The sequence below is a fragment of the Eretmochelys imbricata genome, chromosome 10 (assembly GCF_965152235.1).
Source record: "Eretmochelys imbricata isolate rEreImb1 chromosome 10, rEreImb1.hap1, whole genome shotgun sequence".
Classification (NCBI taxonomy): domain Eukaryota; kingdom Metazoa; phylum Chordata; order Testudines; family Cheloniidae; genus Eretmochelys; species Eretmochelys imbricata.
Window position 1 is genome coordinate 66217918 of NC_135581.1, and position 19372 is coordinate 66237289.

At 37.6% G+C, this 19372-nt stretch overlaps 1 protein-coding gene across 4 annotated transcripts in view; it reads left to right on the forward strand.

Annotated features, from left to right (window-relative positions):
• The window catches only part of GABPB1 (GA binding protein transcription factor subunit beta 1), a 40588-nt gene that overhangs the window by 8342 nt on the left and 12874 nt on the right, over nt 1–19372 (forward strand). For 3 of the 4 annotated variants that reach the window (XM_077829038.1, XM_077829039.1, XM_077829041.1), the window contains exons 2-8: nt 5499–5606; nt 6422–6589; nt 7136–7330; nt 8298–8409; nt 8776–8889; nt 14243–14428; nt 15963–16078. In XM_077829038.1, coding sequence (XP_077685164.1) covers nt 5499–5606; nt 6422–6589; nt 7136–7330; nt 8298–8409; nt 8776–8889; nt 14243–14428; nt 15963–16078 — 999 coding nt within the window. Of the gene's footprint in view, nt 1–4027; nt 5304–5498; nt 5607–6421; nt 6590–7135; nt 7331–8297; nt 8410–8775; nt 8890–14242; nt 14429–15962; nt 16079–19372 lie in introns of those variants that run through there. The other variant, XM_077829040.1, reaches the window with a different exon arrangement.

Here is a 19372-nt window from a genome sequence, read left to right on the forward strand (position 1 = left end):
TTTCTTCCTGAACTGCCCTATCATTTGTGTGATGGAATTGGAGCTGTTCTGTAATAATTTATAAATACTGTATATTGACCTGTCTCTTGGGATTTTTACTGTATGAATATATTGTTTTTGTTTAATAGGGGACTGTAGGGAAAAGCAAGCAGGAAAGGAAAGAATGTCTCAAGATAATCTACTTGTGAGCAAACGTTTGAGAGTTAAGAGGCAATTTCAGGACAGGAAAATGCTGGGAATGTAGAAGGTCAAAAGAACTATGGCAGATTTAATAAGGGTCTCTTGATCGAAGGTGTGAGGGGGGCAGTTGTTCAGAGCAAGCAGGCTGACACAGGCACCCATTAGACTGAGTGTCTGAAGAAGTTAAGGCCTGCTTAAGTTACCATCAGGCAATGATGTGCCCTTCACTCTAAAAGCTTTGTTCCTATTTATAAATAAATAATATTTGGTTTTTAAGAAGCCTGTCTGCACACTGGGCATCACTAGTCATGGACTTCCAAAGGGAAGAACCTCAGGTTTCCAAACTCAGTTGGACCTGCAGGGTGAGAACAGTTGACGTGCAGGGTACTGTAGCCCAGGCCCTGATTAAGTGTGGGAGAATGAATTGCGGAATTCCACCCTAGGACAGATAAAGGCTTGACAAAGTGCAGTGAAAGAGACCAAAAAAGAGACCAAAAAAGAGGAGCAGCTAGGCCTGTAACCATGAGCATCAGTAAATTACTCCATCAAGAAATATATATCATGCTTCTCATAAACTATGACTAATATAATACCGTCTGAACCATTTGTCATGCATGACTGGAAAGTAAATTGGTAAAACCCATTCTCATTCTTAGTATCTTTGCAGATGGAAGCATAGATAAAAGAATGAAAAATTCAATATGTTTTGGCTGGTTGTTTAAACTGTATTTTAAATTCTGGACACTGTAATTATTTAATTTTTAATATTGGGTCTAAGGTCAGTCAGTGGTTTTGCAAAGCTGTTGTTCCAGGGAGTTCTCGTAGAAAACGCATACGTTTAGGGATGTTTTGCCACATAGGTTTACTTTTTTTCCTTCTGCCTCTTACTCCCCGCTCCCCAAAAAAGCAAGATCTGTATATTTACAACTGTACAGGTATCAGTAATTTAACTGTTTTTTTCAGCTGTGAAAAAAGTTGTTATAGTCATTGTCTTGGGACAGTGATTAGCCAAATTTATGCAAAAGTCCATATGTTGCCTTGAAAATGATGGAAACCTAAAATAAAGTGCTGCTTTTCAAAGACACCCATTTTATACAGAAGGGAAATATTAAGTGCCTTTTTTAGAGTTATATATGCTGTGTGAATTTGGGAGGAGTACACGTAGTACTAGCAATTACTAGTTGTAATTTAACATGTCATATCTTATGTAGGAACTGTTATGGAAAGATTCAACCAAGCCTTGCATGCTGTTTTGTAGAGGTAGATTCAAAATATTAGCTCTTCTCGAGCATCTTTGAAAAGTTTCCTTGGGTAATTTTATCAGCTTTTATCTCCAAAATGACTTAACCTGCAACTTCATACTTGATTTGTCCTACTACTTTTTAATTATCTTAGCTGATGTGTTGAATATAACAAAATGGCTTTTTACTTAATCACGGCTTTTCACTTACACACTTAGTAAGTATGTGTGGTGCAGGGGAAAAAAAAATAGTCTACCATTCTGTTGTTAGTGGGTAATGCTGCAGAAATGAGTTTTTTAGGGTGGACTAAATGAGATGATTATGAAAGCATCACAGATAGATTTATATTCTGAGCATAAGGAGCATGGAAGAAGGCACAGAAATGTTTGTGGTAAAGGGAGCATAAAAGAAAGAGTTATTGAGGGCAGGTTTCAGAGTAACAGCCGTGTTAGTCTGTCTTTGCAAAAAGAAAAGGAGTACTTGTGGCACCTTAGAGACTAACCAATTTATTTGAGAATGAGCTTTCGTGAGCTACAGCTCACTTCATCGGATACATACCGTGGAAACTGCAGTAGACATTATATACACACAGAGACCATGAAACAATACCCCCTCCCACCCCACTGTCCTGCTGGTAATAGCTTAGCTAAAGTGATCATTAAGTTGGGCCATTTCCAGCACAAATCCAGGTTTTCTCACCCTCCGCCCCCCCCCCCCCCCCCACACAAACTCACTCTCCTGATGGTAATAGCCCATCCAAAGTGACCACTCTCCTCACAATGTGTATGATAATCAAGGTGGGCCATTTCCTGCACAAATCCAGGTTCTCTCACCCCCTCAACCCCTCCAAACACCACACACACAAACTCAATCTCCTGCTGGTAATAGCTGATCCAAAGTGACCACTCTCCCTACAATGTGCATGATAATCAAGGTGGGCCATTTCCAGCATAAATCCAGGTTTTCTCACCCCCCGCCCCCATACACACACAAACTCGCTCTCCTGCTGGTAATAGCTCATCCAAAGTGACCACTCTCCCTACAATGTGCATGATAATCAAGGTGGGTCATTTCCAGCACAGATCCAGGCTTTCTCACCCCCCCCCCCCCGCCCCCCGGGGAACATACACACACACACATAAACTCACTCTCCTGTCCAGTTTGACCAATGTAAATGGCAGAGGGGCATTGCTGGCACATGATGGCATATATCACATTGGTGGATGTGCAGGTGAATGAGCCTCTGATAGTGTGGCTGATGTTATTAGGCCCTGTGATGGTGTCCCCTGAATAGATATGTGGGCACAGTTGGCAACGGGCTTTGTTGCAAGGATAGGTTCCTGGGCTAGTGGTTCTGTTGTGTGGTATGTGGTTGTTGGTGAGTATTTGCTTCAGGTTGCGGGGTTACATTGGTCAAACTGGACAGTCTCTACGTAAAAGAATAAATGGACACAAATCAGATGTCAAGAATTATAACATTCATAAACCAGTCGTAGAACACTTCAATCTCTCTGGTCACGCAATCACCGACATGAAGGTCGCTATCTTACAACAAAAAAACTTCAAATCCAGACTCCAGTGAGAAACTGCTGAATTGGAATTCATTTGCAAATTGGATACTATTAATTTAGGCTTAAATAGAGACTGGGAGTGGCTAAGTCATTATGCAAGGTAGCCTATTTCCCCTTGCTTTTTCCTACCCCCCTCCCCCGACGTTCTGGTTAAACTTGGATTTAAACTTGGAGAGTGGTCAGTTTGGATGAGCTATTGCCAGCAGGAGAGTGAGTTTGTGTGTGTATGGGGGTGGGGGGGTGAGAACCTGGATTTATGCTGGAAATGGCCCACCTTGATTATCATGCACATTGTAGGGAGAGTGGTCACTTTGGATAAGCTATTACCAGCAGGAGATTGAGTTTGTGTGTGTGGTTTTTGGAGGGGTTGAGGGGGTGAGAGAACCTGGATTTGTGCAGGAAATGGCCCACCTTGATTATCATACACATTGTGAGGAGAGTGGTCACTTTGGGTGGGCTATTACCAGCAGGAGAGTGAGTTTGTGTGTGTGGGGGGGGGGGAGGGTGAGAAAACCTGGATTTGTGCTGGAAATGGCCCAACTTAATGATCACTTTAGATAAGCTATTACCAGCAGGAGATTGAGTTTGTGTGTGTATGGGGGTGGGGGGGGGGTGAGAAAACCTGGATTTGTGCTGGAAATGGCCCACCTTGATTATCATGCACATTGTAGGGAGAGTGGTCACTTTTGATAAGCTATTACCATCAGGAGAGTGAGTTTGTGTGTGTGTGTGGGGGGGGGGGGGCGGAGGGTGAGAAAACCTGGATTTGTGCTGGAAATGGCCCAACTTGATGATCACTTTAGATAAGCTATTACCAGCAGGACAGTGGGGTGGGAGGGGGTATTGTTTCATGGTCTCTGTGTGTATATAATGTCTACTGCAGTTTCCACGGTATGCATCCGATAAAGTGAGTTGTAGCTCACGAAAGCTCATGCTCAAATAAATTGGTTAGTCTCTAAGGTGCCACAAGTACTCCTTTTCTTATTGAGGCCAGCGTCTTTCAAAGTTACAGTGTGTCATACAAAATCTCCACTCTGGGTACAGTATACACAAACAACATAGACCTGTCTATATATTACTTGCCTTGTGAGGTCCACAACCTTGTTGAGGCTCCTAAAACATGCATAGAAATATAGCCATGTATACTATATAAAATTAGAATGTCTAAAATTGAAAACATTTTATCCATAAGTCCTTAAATTGCTATTTCTACCGATTCTGCATATTTACAATAAAATAATATGCTGAACAAGCACTATCAAATTGATATCAGTACTATCTATTGCCATCACTCAAACATTGTATACACTAAAAAATAAAATATTATTCACATATTTATGCTTTCAACAATATTTCTTAACAAATCTTCTTCATATGGAAAATATATTAATACAGAAAATAGAAAATACTCCTCTGAAGAAATGTTCCAGCAATTAAGTCTATTGCCAAACAAACAAACAAACAAAAAATCCCTTTCCAGCTTGAAAGAGAATGTTCAGATAAGGTAGCGTGTATATTTGAAAGCGGTGAAGCAGCTAGATATATTAAATATGAATTTCATAAATTTTAGAAAGTATGGGGTTTTGTGTGTGTTTATATGAGCATTTGCAAGATTAGATGGGGGAATTCTCTCAGACTTAACTATTTTTCTGAAATGATGAATTCTGGATTTTTGGTTTTTATTTTGAATTTTAGTTCAGTCATTTTGAGTCACTTACAGTGAACATGTCCACTGTTTCCAGTGCTTGGCTATGGATTTCCCTTGCAAGTTGTACTTTTTTTTTTTTTTGTTAATTTTGACAATTGATCTGGCTTTGGTGTATTTACAAGGTGAAGCCACAACTGGTCCCAAATTCCTTGTCTTCTCTTTCTTGGCAGTGCAAATTAACTTTTTTGACATATTCGTGTTACCATACAGTACACTAGAGGGAATTCTGTAGAAAAGTTATCAAAAGTATTGTGCTTCCTGTCTATCATAATGTATTTTTAGCATGGCAGATCCTTAATTAATCAAAGTAAATATCTTTTCTGAATATATGCAATGTCAGTGGGAAATATGAACAGGGAACATAAATAGCTGCACTAGGTTGCAATCAATACCAAGTAAGAGAGTATCAATCATTGTTTATTTAGAGAGTATATAGCCAGTTCAGTCTAATTTGAGGCTGCAGTAACTTTTAAAGAAGAAAAACCTTCCACAGCTGTGGACAATAATGCAAGGAATATTAAGTATTAAACTCTTCACCCAACTTCAACTCTATTTGAATGACCAAAAAAGGTTGCATGAACAGGTTGGCTGTGTATTAAGCAGGTGAGGAAACTTTTTATAGTGCCTAAAGTATCATCTCATTTTTAAAAGTGTTGCAAAAAAACCCCCAAAAAATTATGGAGAAGAAAAATAATGATTGGTATTTTTTAAAAACTCTGGTAGCATTTGTACACTTAAGAAGTAGTGTCCATTTAATGTTAAACTTTTCAACATTTTCCTCCTACATTATTTCACAAGATGTCCTTGGTAGATTTGGGAAAGAAGCTTTTAGAAGCTGCACGAGCAGGTCAAGATGATGAAGTTCGCATTTTGATGGCAAATGGAGCACCTTTTACCACAGACTGGGTAATAAAAAAATTTCATTTCTTTGAAATGTTTTTACATTGTTTTTGTTTTCTCTGTGATATCTTCCCTGGAAAATAGTGTAATTAAACGATCGGAAATCTGTACAATCATATAAACCTACATTGAGGTTTATATATATATTCCCGTATTGAATCTGAGGTTGGACATTGGACTATGGTATTGCAAATTGAAACTGGCTAGTTAATTGTATTGTTGACCTAGGAATTACATACCCAGGACTATTTTGGGCACTTAAAAGTAATTGATGATTGTGAACTCTGAATGAGTTAATCTTTTAAAGGCAGTCCAGGTGAACTTTGGAAAATATAATAAAATGTGTACATCCTTCATTCAGAAAGAAAGCTTATCCTGATTACATGACCATGTGTTAGTTTAGGAAGAGGGCCCAATTAATAGCTTTATTCTAATTGCTGATGATCAGCAGAAGTAGGGTCAATGACAAACACCAAAGGTGGAAGTTGGTGGAGTTCGAATGTGTATGTGACTTTGAAGAGGCAAGCCACAGACAGTGCTCTCTTCTCTGGATGATGGGAACTTGTTGGCAGAAAATCTTAACTTGGAAATTTTTCTTTTTATATTTCTTTCCTTCAACTTGCTGTTCCTTCTTTCCATGATATTAGAAAGGGAAAAGATAGGATTATTAAGACAAACAGAGTTAGAAGTGGTTGACTGATGCCTGGGTTCTGTACCTCCAGGATAAGAGACAAAACGAGAGGGTTGGAAGTGAGTACTTCATGCTGGGGTTTTTTTTTTTTTGGTTTTTGTTAATAGTCCACTTTTGTACCACATTACAGTTGGGAACATCACCACTTCATCTAGCAGCACAGTACGGACACTATTCAACAACAGAAGTGTTACTTCGAGCTGGTGTAAGTCGGGATGCAAGAACCAAAGTGGACAGAACTCCATTACATATGGCAGCATCTGAAGGCCATGCAAACATAGTAGAAGTCTTACTTAAGGTAGAAACTTCTTTTTGTGTTATCTGCCATTTGAAACTGAACCTGAATCTAGAAGACTAATTAATCATAAATCTGCATAGGTGTAACTTTTTTTCATCCCTCAATTGGCTGAAAATGACTTTTTAAATAATTTTAAGGGCTTTTTAAAAATTTAACGTCTGTACTGAAGGTGCACATCGTACATTTTTTTTCCCATTCAGTTTTGTATTTTATTTTTAAATATTTGTAACAATCAGTGTGCTTTCAGGCAAATTGTTTATTGGCATCCAAAAATAAGACTTCTTCATAATGCAGTACTATATAAATAAAAATCTTCTAAAACCTACACATGTGGTCCTAGGAATTATTTAATCCTTTGTGTTAATGTGTGTGATAATTACTGTAAAGTACTTTTAATGAAATAGTAATTGTAAGACAGCACAAAGTTCCTTGCAGCAAGCAAGTGAAAGAGAGTACTTTCATCATCTTGGACATCGTTCCATTTGCAGCATTTTGCAGTTCAAACAGCCTGTGCTTATTTGATTTATGTAATGTTTTTGTTTGCAGCATGGTGCTGATGTTAATGCAAAGGACATGCTAAAGATGACTGCTCTTCATTGGGCTACAGAACACAATCACCAGGAGGTGGTGGAGCTCTTAATAAAATATGGAGCAGACGTCCACACACAAAGTAAATTCTGCAAAACTGCATTAGATATTGCAATAGACAATGGGAATGAAGATGTAGCAGAAATATTACAGGTAACTTTTTGATTTATGATGTAGATGAAACTTACAGAAAGATGCTGATCAGCTAAATTGTTAATTTAGTAGCTGTGGGAGGTTGCATGGTGATGAACATAGATTTTCTCCCCTCCAGTCCATAGCATAGAAGTGAGATAATGCTAATACACACTATTTATGTAAAAATTGGCTGAAGAATGCTTCTAGCCCCTGACAATCCAAGAAGTGAGGGCCTTTAGTCTTTTTAACTTGCTCATTCTGACTTACAGAATAGCTGGGCTAGTTTGCAGATGAGGGATGGCAACTAACTCTAAGCTACGGGCAGCTCTGGCAATATGTCCTGGCTTCAGTGTTAGATTAGTTTTCCGTGTGGGAGCTAAATTAGTTGGTAGAATGGGAGAGGGAGGAGATGCCCTTTTTTGTTGATGAGGCACCAGCCCAACTTTCTATACTAGTGAGGATTGGATCCATTGGAATGCCCAGTTTCACACTGCCAGGCTTTTTGGTTTACCAGTACAATCGCTTGCATGGTAGCTTCAGACCTTTTCAGACGCTGAGATTATGCAGTTTTATATAAACTTCATGGTTAAATGGGCCTGTATGGCCGAGAATAAGTGAGGGTATTGAGTATTCAGTATTGAAATGCTAGGGAAACAGGTGTTGGTGGCAGTCTGCTGTTTTACTTCAGTCAGATTATGTTGCCTTTATGAAGCTAATAAGATAAAGTCTAAAGTTGCAGCCTCTTGGCCACAATTTACATAATTTGATGAGTTCTCATCTGTCCTTGCTCTTTCCAATCTACCTGAAATTGCTCCTAGATTATTACGTAGGGGTTGACTGTAGATTTACATTTTTATCTAGTTTTATTTACCTTCTCCTGTGGAGGAAGCTGTCATTTTAAAAAAATGTTTTTATAGAAGTATAATATGTTTGTTTTTAATGTTTATTTGCAGACTGAATAGTATTGTTGTCCTTTGACTCCTAGATTGCAATGCAGAACCAAATCAATACAAATCCAGAGAGTCCTGACACTGTGACAATACATGCAGCCACACCACAGTTTATCATTGGACCTGGAGGCGTGGTGAACCTAACAGGTCTGGTATCTTCTGCAAATATATCAAATGCAACAGCTATTTACATGTGTTTAGGATAGCTATTGGGACTTTATACTTAGTTGATTTGCCATTTTATGCAGACTATTAAGAACAGTGATGGTAAGATTGCAGCAGGTGCCTTATTCCTCTTCGTTGTCTTTTGCATATTATTAATATCCAAGTACTTAGAATAATAATGTAAATTGAGGTAACTCCTCAGAAACTGCATTAGCCTAACAAACTTGTCTTCAGAACAGCACTTTTGGTTTATAACAAGACCAATATATTTCTTCACTGTAAAAGATAGGGACTTGTGTAACATTCTAATACAAGTTTGTGAACTGACTTTATTTTTTCTCCTACTAGATGAGACGGGAGTATCTGCTGTACAATTTGGAAATTCATCAACATCAGTATTAGCTACATTAGCAGCTTTAGCAGAAGCGTCCGCTCCATTGTCTAACTCTTCAGAAACACCAGGTTAGAAAGCAAAGTAGTTTATTTGCACTGAGTAAACGAACACAAAGAATGTGGAGATAAAGCGTTCGGCAGTACAGTTTGTCTGAAAATGGATTGAAATTCATTTAAAAATACTGAAAATAAATTAATACCCATTTTGCTCAAACCAGCAATGTATGAGGATCACATCGTGTAAAATACTTACCACATAAAAGTCATAACTATTTCAGAGTAAGACTTTTTTTATTTACTGTTGGTATTTCTGAATTGCTTGGAGGCAGCACTTATTTTCATGAAATGTGACATCATTCAAGAGCCTATATAGTCAGATCAAAAACTGGTTTCTGACCTGCTGTATTACTAGTTGGAAGAAAAACTTGTAATATCTGAACACTAAACATTTTTTTAAAGTATCAGAGGGGTAGCCGTGTTAGTCTGTATCCACAAAAACAACGAGGAGTCCAGTGGCACCTTAAAGACTAACAGATTTATTTGGACATAAGCTTTCATGGGTAAAAAACCCCCACTTCTTCAAATGCATGGTCTGAAGAAGTGGGTTTTCTACCAACAAAAGCTTATGCCCAAATAAATCTGTTAGTCTTTAAGGTGCCACCGGACTCCTCATTGCATTTTGTTTAAGTTCATATTTTTTAAAACTAGGAAAAGATGGCCATAAAATACAGTATTCAAACAAAACATACTCCTCATGTGAAGACCACTGAATAATCTTAAATATATTGGATTAAATGGTTAACCAACTTGAGTGCAGCCCATAAAATGACATGTGGGTCCTCTCCCAAAACACTGAAGCACCCTGCCTACAAATGTAACACATGAATGTAGAGCTAAATCCTGCCTGGATAGCACTACTAGTGTGACCAAGGATGCTGGAAAATGTATTCACTATTCTAGGAATCCTGCCAGTGGGGATAGTACTGGGGAACACTCTTCTGGGCACACATTGCTGCTGCACTGAAAAGGAGCAACGTGCATCTTCAGCTAGTATTTGCAGCCATCTATAGCATGTCTCACTCTGCAAGGCTGTGGGACGACAGAGAATCATTTGGCTGCCAAGATACTATAAAGTGCCATTAGCCCCAATTACTCTGAACATACAACAGCCTACATCTTTTATTCCCTTTTAAAAAAAAATTTTAAACGAGAAGGTGCTGGCTACATCCCTTTTTTTGGGAACTCTTAAAGCTTGGGATGGCCTGATATTTTCCAGAGGCGGTTTTTACCAGGTAAAAACATAGTTTTTAGCACCCTGGGAAAAACTACTTCATCCCAGGTTAAGGCATTTTGTGTTTTAAAAACTGTTTCATTAATGCACACCACATTACCCTTAGTTTTAGTTACATATTCAAATTGTGGCTACATAAGGCAGTAGATTCATAGATTAATTTAGGGTTGTACAAAAAAAAACTGCAGTAGATGTAATACTTGTAAGGATAATACTGAACATTGGAATGTCTATACGTTTTTGGTTTGGTATTTTCTCGATTAAGTTATGTGTCATGACTCATATTTCAGTATTATAGTCGAAAACATTTGATTATATGAAAATTACAGTAATGCAGAGTTGTAGGCTTGAAGCATTAAGCAATCAGAAGCATGCAGAGTTGCAGACAACCAATCCAGGTTCATTTGGCTGTGCAGCATTCTGTAGCAGAAGACCAGTTTTGATGTAGTGAGTAGACTGACCCTATTCCTCAGTTTTGAATGCATGTATCTGAAGTTTGAAAAGATTTGTTCTATGCTTGGAGAACTTGCTGGACACTGATGTAGTTATTTTTCCCAGTGTCCTGGTTTAAACCAAGTTTAAGCTGGTATGTACCAGCACCCTGTCCTCAACTAGATTTTGCCAAGGAAATTGCCAACCCTATTGCCATGAACATGCTTTCCCAGTCTTACCCAGAGAATCTGCTGCCTTCCCCCCATTGCCACTTCTGTCCATTTATGATGCAGAAAGTCAAGAAAGAGAGGGCAGTTGTGAATCTGGTGGCACAGAAGTGGCTTCAAAGACTATGATTATTAGACCTTGTGAAGATGGCAGCAGATATATAAAAATTATTCACCTAATGGGTCCATCAGGCAACCCAACCCCATCCAGCAAAAGTTGGTAGTGTGACATTTTGAAAGAAGTAACTAAGGAGAGAGATTTGAGCTGGGTAATCTTTCTCTTTCAAATAAATCAGAGTACGTTCTTAGAATACTTCAGAGTTGAAATGCTGGAGAAGATCTACAAGATTAGCAGTGTATTTAGGATTCAATGGTAGATGTTCTTTGATAACTGGCTGAGAGCTCTCATAGGCCCACCTTTCCTATGATGCAGTAGAACCCAAGCCAAATGCCAGAAATCTATTAAAGGTGCAAAGCCCTGGAAAAAAATAAGCTTTATAAATAAACCAACCTGAAGTCTCCAATGGCTTTTAAAAAGTATAGCAGGAAAAATAAGTCAGTAATTACCTGTGTATCAACACCAGTATATTCAAGCAAAAGGCTACACTTTTTGTGTCCTTAGTAAAATTAGCAAGAGTGTCATAATTATATGTAAAAGAATTTAGCAAACCCTTAGAGTTGGGCTGTGGCAGTAGAGTCATCATTTTTGGCTATTATTGAGTAGTAAGACTATGGTAGACTTTTTTATTTTTAAAGTTATAAATTTCTTTGAAATAAACTTGGTTTATTTTAAATTATTTCCTTGCATAGCCTCATTGTTTAATATAGTTAATACTACTTTGCTTTCTTGCATAAACACTTCCTGAAGAGCATTTTTACTTTGTAATTCCTTAGGATAGGGGTCTCTACGGAGAAGGCTTCAGAAGGCAATGATTGCAATCATTATTTGAATGGCACAGTCATTTTAAATTGTGCTGTCATTAATTGCAAAGATGAAAGCTTCTTAGTTGTATCTATCTGATCTGACATTTCTGAGATGACATAGGCTATAGTTTTAAATTTTATTCTGATAGAAAGCCTTCTAGTGTCTACTGCTTAAATCAAAGCCTCTGCTTTTAACGTAACATAGGATGAACATAAACATAGGTTTAATGTGCTTGAAAATGTTCATGATTGTCTAGTGCTTACATTGCTTTTTGTGCCTTAGTATTTTTTTGATTTTTTGGATAGGGTTTTTCCTCCTGACATTTTCAAAAATAAGGGATACTGTGACGGGGTCTATAATTTAAAGGGCAAATTAAAACAACCTGAGATGGATAACACACAGTTTATCAATGCTCTGAATAATATCTTTGCTGGTTTTTAGCTTGATTCATAAATGTAATATAGAAGAATTTGGGTGGGTCGTTGAGATATATACATTCTAGAATCATGGGTTTGAAATGCAAAGGTTTGTTTTTATTATTTTTGATCTTGCAAAAGTGTTATACAATGTTTAATTTACCTTTTTAAAGTTCACTTTCTTCTTATTACTTTCCCAAAGTAAATATTTTATTTGACTCCCAAGTTTTTATTTCTGTGGAAAACAGACAAGATTACCCAATACTGTTTACTTAGCCCTGTTTGATATCCTCTACCAAGACCATTTAGGTATGGTTTGGCTTTCTGTGTGTGGAACACACATACAATACAACTTTAAGATCCTACAGAGGTCTTTTTACCTATTACTGCCTAGGAAGAAGATATCATAACTTGTGGGTCATGGGCCAGATTCTCAGCTGACTTCGTTGGACCTATGTGAATTTAGACCACATGAGGATCTAGACCCACATTTCTATCCAAAACTTTTGTTACAAGTCACCCTGAGATTACTATAACTGAAAATATTAAAGAACAAAATATTTTTTTTCCAGTTTCTTTACTTTATACATGTGACAGGAATTTGACAACATTTAGTTAGGGCCCTACCAAATTCACAGCCATGAAAAAAGGCATCACAAACCGCAAAATCTGGTCTTTTGTGTGCTTTTACCCTATACTGTGCAGATTTCATAGGGGAGATGATGTTTCTCAAATTGGCGGTCCTGACCCAAAAGGGAGTTGCAGGGGGGTCACGGTATTATCACCCTTACTTCTGCACTGGCTTCAGAGCTTGGCAGCCAGAGAGTGGCAGCTGTTGGCTGGGTGCCCAGCTCTCAAGGCAGCGCCCCCTCCCCTCCCCCCCGCAGCAGCGCAGAAGTAAGGGTGGCGATACTATAGCATGCCACCCTTCTGTGCTACTGCTTTCGGAGCTGGGTGGCTGGAGAGTAGCGGCTGCTGACTGCGGGCCCAGCTCTGCAGGCAGCAGTGCAGAAATATGGGTGGCAATACTATACTGTGCCACCCTTCTGTGCTGCTGCTGGCAGTGGCTCTGCCTTCAGAGCTGGGCTCCTGGACAGCAAGTGCCGCTCTCTAGCTGCCCAGCTCCAAAGGCAGTGCCGTCACCACCAGCAGTGCAGAAGTAAGGGTAGCAGTACCACAAGCCCCCCCTACAATAACCTTGCCACTCTCCCACAACTCCTCCTTGGGTCAGGACTCCTACAATTACAGCACTGAAATTTCAGATGTAAATAGCTGAAATCATGAAATTTATGATTTTTTTTAAAAATCCTATGACTGTGAAATTGACCAAAATGGACCATGAATTTGGTAGGGCCCTACATATAGTTCATTGATTTGTGTGTGCATGCTGTTACCCAGGCTCTGCAAGGGGTGTTTGCCAGTAATAGTAGCAGTAGTACTGCTCTTGGACCCACCCAGACGGCTTTCCTAAACGTCAAAAGGAAGGCAGAAAAACTCTAGAAATGTTCTGTTTAGAATGTTAGAGTGCACTGTACATAGTGTGTGCTATCAATTTTTTATAAAGAATTAGTGAACTAAAAAAAATTCAGATTGACCCTTTAAAGACCTCAGAGCACTTTTCAGCAGACTCTGAACAAAACATTTGTTTCATTACTAATCATCTCAGAGTTTATAATGGACGTAGCTGTGTGCAGACAACACAATAGCTATTGGGCTCTTCAAAAAAATTATCTCACTCTTGCTGCAATACTAATACCTAACTCGGTACTTAAAATATCCCAAAATTATTTTACAAAGTATGAAAAATGCTAACTAAATCAGATTATATTCTTTTGGGCTGAATTCTGCCCTGTTCAATCCCATTGATTGCAGTCAGGGCAGAATTTGTACCAGTACATATATTTTTGAAATGTCACATTTCTTGCACCGATGAAAGATTACCATTGACTTCAGTGAATATTGGATTAGATCATATAAGCATAGTTAGTATGTGAATAATGCATTAGATTTATAGCTGTAGAAGAAACATTGAATTTGAAGTGGCATGTAAAAGGCTTCTAATAGTTACTAAATTCTGCGTCCCAATTTGTAAATTATAAATATCCTGACCTTCTTTACACTTTATCAACAGTTGTGGCAACAGAAGAAGTAGTGACTGCAGAATCTGTGGATGGTGCAATTCAGCAAGTTGTCAGTTCTGGAGGTCAACAAGTTATTACTATAGTTACAGATGGCATTCAGCTTAGTAATCTCCATTCAATTCCAACCAGTGGAATAGGTCAGCCAATCATTGTGACCATGCCAGATGGACAGCAAGGTGAGTGGAAACAAGATGCTCAATGAGAAATTTCAAGAATAATTTTAGTTTAAAATCTTGATAGTTCAGGAAAATGTGGGACTTTTTACATGATCTTTTTATGTGCACAGCAGATAGAATCGACATTTGCTGTATGCAGTGAATTATTTCTCTAGATCTGCTGCGGCTGAGTAAGATGCCATTTGAATTGCATTTTTCTGTAGCTGTGCAAGTCCACTAAAATGGGTCAGAAATGGACTATAGGGAAAAAAATAAAATTTAAGAAATTAATTTAACCAGTGAGATTTGAGTATGCAAATATATTAAGACGAGTGGGGGAGGAGGAAAAATTTCTAAGGTGTAAGGAGGAGAGATAAGATGTTGAAGGGAAAGGTGATGATCGTCTGACTTCTCTCTCTGAACCCGGGTTGTTATAAACTCAGTATCAAAAATAGAAAATATAGAACACCAACAGTAAAACAGTCTTTCAGTAGTTAGGACCCTTTTTCAGAGGAACTCAGGCAGAAAAGTGGGATGTAAAATTTGAGGACCCAGTGCCAGGAGCAGCGTTTGCATAGCATGGGTATCTGCTCTATGAGGATCCTCTCTGGACTCCAGGATGCACAGGACTTTTTGAGTGCTGTCTGGGAGAGGAGATGGGGCAGAGCTGGTGGATTCATGAATACACCTTGTACCCAACTGGAGCAAGAGTACGTTTACTGTGGGAGCTATTGCTACCCTGACGCTGCAATAATGGTTTTGGAGTTTTGTGTAAATACTTCCTGTAACAGCTACTCCTGTTGGAAATTATTCTTTTCTTGGTTTCCCATCATCAGATCACCCTCTGGGATCCCCAGTGCAGAGCTTGGCTTAAAGCCATGCGTTGAGGTCCAGGATTTAGTCCACAGTCTGTGGGCAGATACAGCCATTTATCACGAAACATGAATCTATACTGTCACTAATTGAATTGAACTGACCCTTAGAAGAGCACTTACATTTGCCATATAGCCAACCAAATGAATATTTAGGAAGTATGTATACAATGTACTATAAATATGACCATAATTTTCTCAGGGTTCGGGAACTGCTAGATTTTTTTCAAATTGCCTGAATGATTGACCTCAAAAATATAAGCCATCTTACTTTTCACAAATTATTTAAAAGGAGATAGTCTTGTAGCTGAAGCACAGAATTATGAGTAGGGAGATCTAGTTTCTATTCCCAGCCCTGCCAAACAGATATTCTGTGATCTTGTGACTGGTCACTTAATGTATGTGCCTTGTTAACCCATGAATACAATGGGGTTGATAATACCTACTCATCACCCCTGCTGTGTTGTGAACCTAAATTTAAAAAAGAATTTTGAAATCTCTAATAGAAGATGCAGTAAAAGTATAGCATTTTGAACTTAATGAGTATTTCATTGAGCTGTGGTTTTTCTGTCGGAAAAGCTGGCTTTTCCATTTACTCTTGAAAGTATTTTACATATTAGTTTTATGTAATGTAAATACTGGCCCTGTATTCATATTTATCTATATAAATGTTTTTACTGAAGTATTAACAGTACCAGCAACAGACATTGCTGAAGAAACTGTGATCAGTGAAGAACCACCGATCAAGAGGCAGTGCATTGAGATTGTTGAAAATCGTGTGGAGTCTGCAGAAATAGAAGTAAGGAGTCTATTACCTGATGTGTTTTAACCAGAATTTTCAAAACTGAATGTTTTGTTGTTTCTTGTTTTATAGCTCAGTTTCTATGCAGCCACGGAATGAAGATAACCTGTTTGTATTCCCATATCCTTTGTTAGTTTATATCAGAATTTATGTTTTACAAAATTGCTATAGGAAGTAGATAGCATAGATATGTTCAATCCTCAGGTTGCCCATTTGTGCATATATATTTCGCTTATTTTTGTACTTGGTTAATTTTTTTTTCTTTTAATGTCACCGGTAAATTCCTAAAACTAGATACTGATATATCATCATCTAATATGACTTTTCATAAATAACAAATGAGAATAATGTCCTTTCATCTCTCTCTTAAAAACACATTTGCCTTGATTACTGAAAATGTATCATGATTTTACCATTAATGACATCTAGGTAAGATATTTAATGAATGAAAGGACAAAACAATAAGATTCTATCTTGCTGTTACAAAAATGTTTCAAATTTTTACCTTTTTTTTTTTTACTGTGTGTGCAGAAATATGAATAAAGCATCTAATTGCACCATCTGGTATACTGAAATTTTGGTGCAGAAGTCCTAACTTAAAATAAAAGTGAGATCTATCCTTTTTTATATATAAATTTATTTAAAACCAAAACATTTTTCTGCAATCCACAATTGTGCATTGGCAACCTCTTTACTCCTTGCTCTATCCCTGCTACTTATTTTGATTGAAAGTCTAAGAAAACTGCTACCTTCCCTGATTAGACTGTAAATGCCAAATTATTTTGTTTCTGTGAACCTTACAGTATTTTGTTTCACAAATGTATTTCTCCTAGTTTTGTTATATTGAATACTGTTTTGTGCCTCATTATTGTACAGTGTGTGGAAGGATACCTCATGCATGACTAATAGCGAAAATTAGCATATTTCCTCAATGACTTTTTCTCTCCATAATATATTACATGAAGTACATTCTGCCTTTAGTTGTGTGATCATTACAGACTATCAATACAGTTGAGATTTTCTTGCTGCACTTTTTTAATGTATGATTTATAATAAAAACAAAACTTCTGTTCACACTCTTTTAAAAATCTGCCTGAATTTTTCTTAGTAAAGAAAACTATAGTTCCTTGATCTCAATAACTTAACATATTAATAAGTCAGAGACAAAAACCAGATTGATTAAGAAATGAATCAATTTATTTCTAAATATAGTAGATCAGCATGGTAATATAAATACTTTTTTTAAGTGACACTGTTAGCTTAAGTTATATATTTTAAACAAGCCTTTTTAACTGTTACTAAAAATACTTAATAGATTTTCTTAAGTGTTTCACTTACGTTTTCAAAAAATTTAAATATCAAGATAAATTTAGGCCTTGATTATGAAATAAGAGGTGTACAGGCAGATCTCTGCACCTGCACACAGCTCTGACTTTGGGGGACAGGACCACAGAGGTTTGATTGCATCCATTTTATGGTAGGATTGGGAAATTTATTGGTTAGGGTCCCTTTCATGCTGTTGTCATAGCTTGAGAGCAAAAGCTGATAAATGCTTGAAACAAGAAAAGAAAATAACCTAATATCTGAAGAGCAAAACTTTAATCTCTTCTTGAATTGAATGTTGCAAACGTCTTTATCATTGCCTTCAGTTGTTTGATAGATTTTTAAATAAAAGGGGGTAACATTATTTAAGGCTAATAACAGCTTTCTTCACCATTTTAAGTTCTTAGCACATCTATATACTATGGGCTTTATTTCTGAAATCTTTATGTAAACCAAGCTCCCTTTGACTTCAGTGAGACACTTTCTTGTTTAGTGGTTGCAGGATGAGGACTTTGGTTAATTTTTTGAGTTTGACTTCTGAGCTCCCATAAGAGTGTATTAATCAAAGTCTGAATTGCTAGGAATATAACTCACTTAATTGCAGTTTTGTGAAGCATGTAAAAAATTGCAGAAATTACAAACATTTTTAACGTACTTAGTAAGTGGCAAAATTTACCTTACACAAACATTTATTTTTTGACTGCTTGAGTTAAATATTGACTTCCATCCATAACTTAATATATTAATTTATAATGATTCATATTCACCATTGAGTTTGACTTCACTTTTCCCAGAGTAGCTTAGGAAAAGTGTAACACACATATTAGAAACACCAAGCAAATGGAATTATCATTTCATAAGTCTTTTTAATTGAATTTAGTCGTAAGTTCATCTTAAAGGATCACATTTCTTCTTTTTTATTGACTGTTAAATATTACCTGACATTTTCCATTATTTCTAATTATACACAGCACTATCTGTGCTGCCCATAATAACACGTGATATAACTATAACTGAACAAAATTCTCTCTGTAAAAACATAAAAATTGGCAGTGGGGGTTCAGGGGCATTTGTAGTTAGTGAAACTACCTCTAACTCACTTTTTTTCTTTTAAATTGAAGTATCTCTTTAAAATACAGCCAGACTTCAGATGAATACTTGTGTAGAATATTGTACAGTAAAAAAACCCACTTCATTCTCACAGTTTCCCTGAGATAAACTATCTGCCTACTCAAAACCACTATCATCCATATCTTCTGTAGCGATTCCTAGCACTGATGTTGTTCCTTTCAGTCCCCAGTCCTTCTGTCTGTGGTAGACAGCTTTATGCAGTTTATCTCTTTTGTTTTTTTCTGGTGAGATTCTTCTTTCCCCCCCTTTCTCTGTGTTCTGTCTCAGAAAGAATGTAACCACTGTGCTTCAATTGCATATATGCAGCATACAGGGTGGTGATATGAGTTCCTCACTCAGGAGCAAGTCCCTCAGTAGTCTATCTAAATTAGAAAAGGCTCTCCTGTTCACTTCAGCCATCTACACTTAAGGGAAGTAGAATATGCAGAGAGAATGGCTCACGCAGAACAACCATTCAGCCAAGGATATGACTATTAAATCTGTTGATGCTGTGTATTCTAAAACTGGGTTCTTCATCAGGTGGGCTTGCTTGTTGGAATTAAAGATCAACAGTTCTTTCTCTGTTGTACCAAGCATTGGGACCCACATGTTTGGAGGTGAGTGCCCTGTCATTCAGCTAGCTGGGGGCCTGGATGTAGGTATTGCAACCCCTCCCCTCCCCCCTGGCTTATGGCAAGATGGCCAGGAATATAGCAAGAGGTTTATAGCAAAGATTATTCTAAGTGCTCTCTTCTGAATCTGAAGGTCTTGATTCTCCAGTGTGCTTCAAAAATCCACCTTAAGCCCATAGCCCTTCTCATTCTTCAGGGATCAGCTGTATCTGTATCTAGTTCTTCA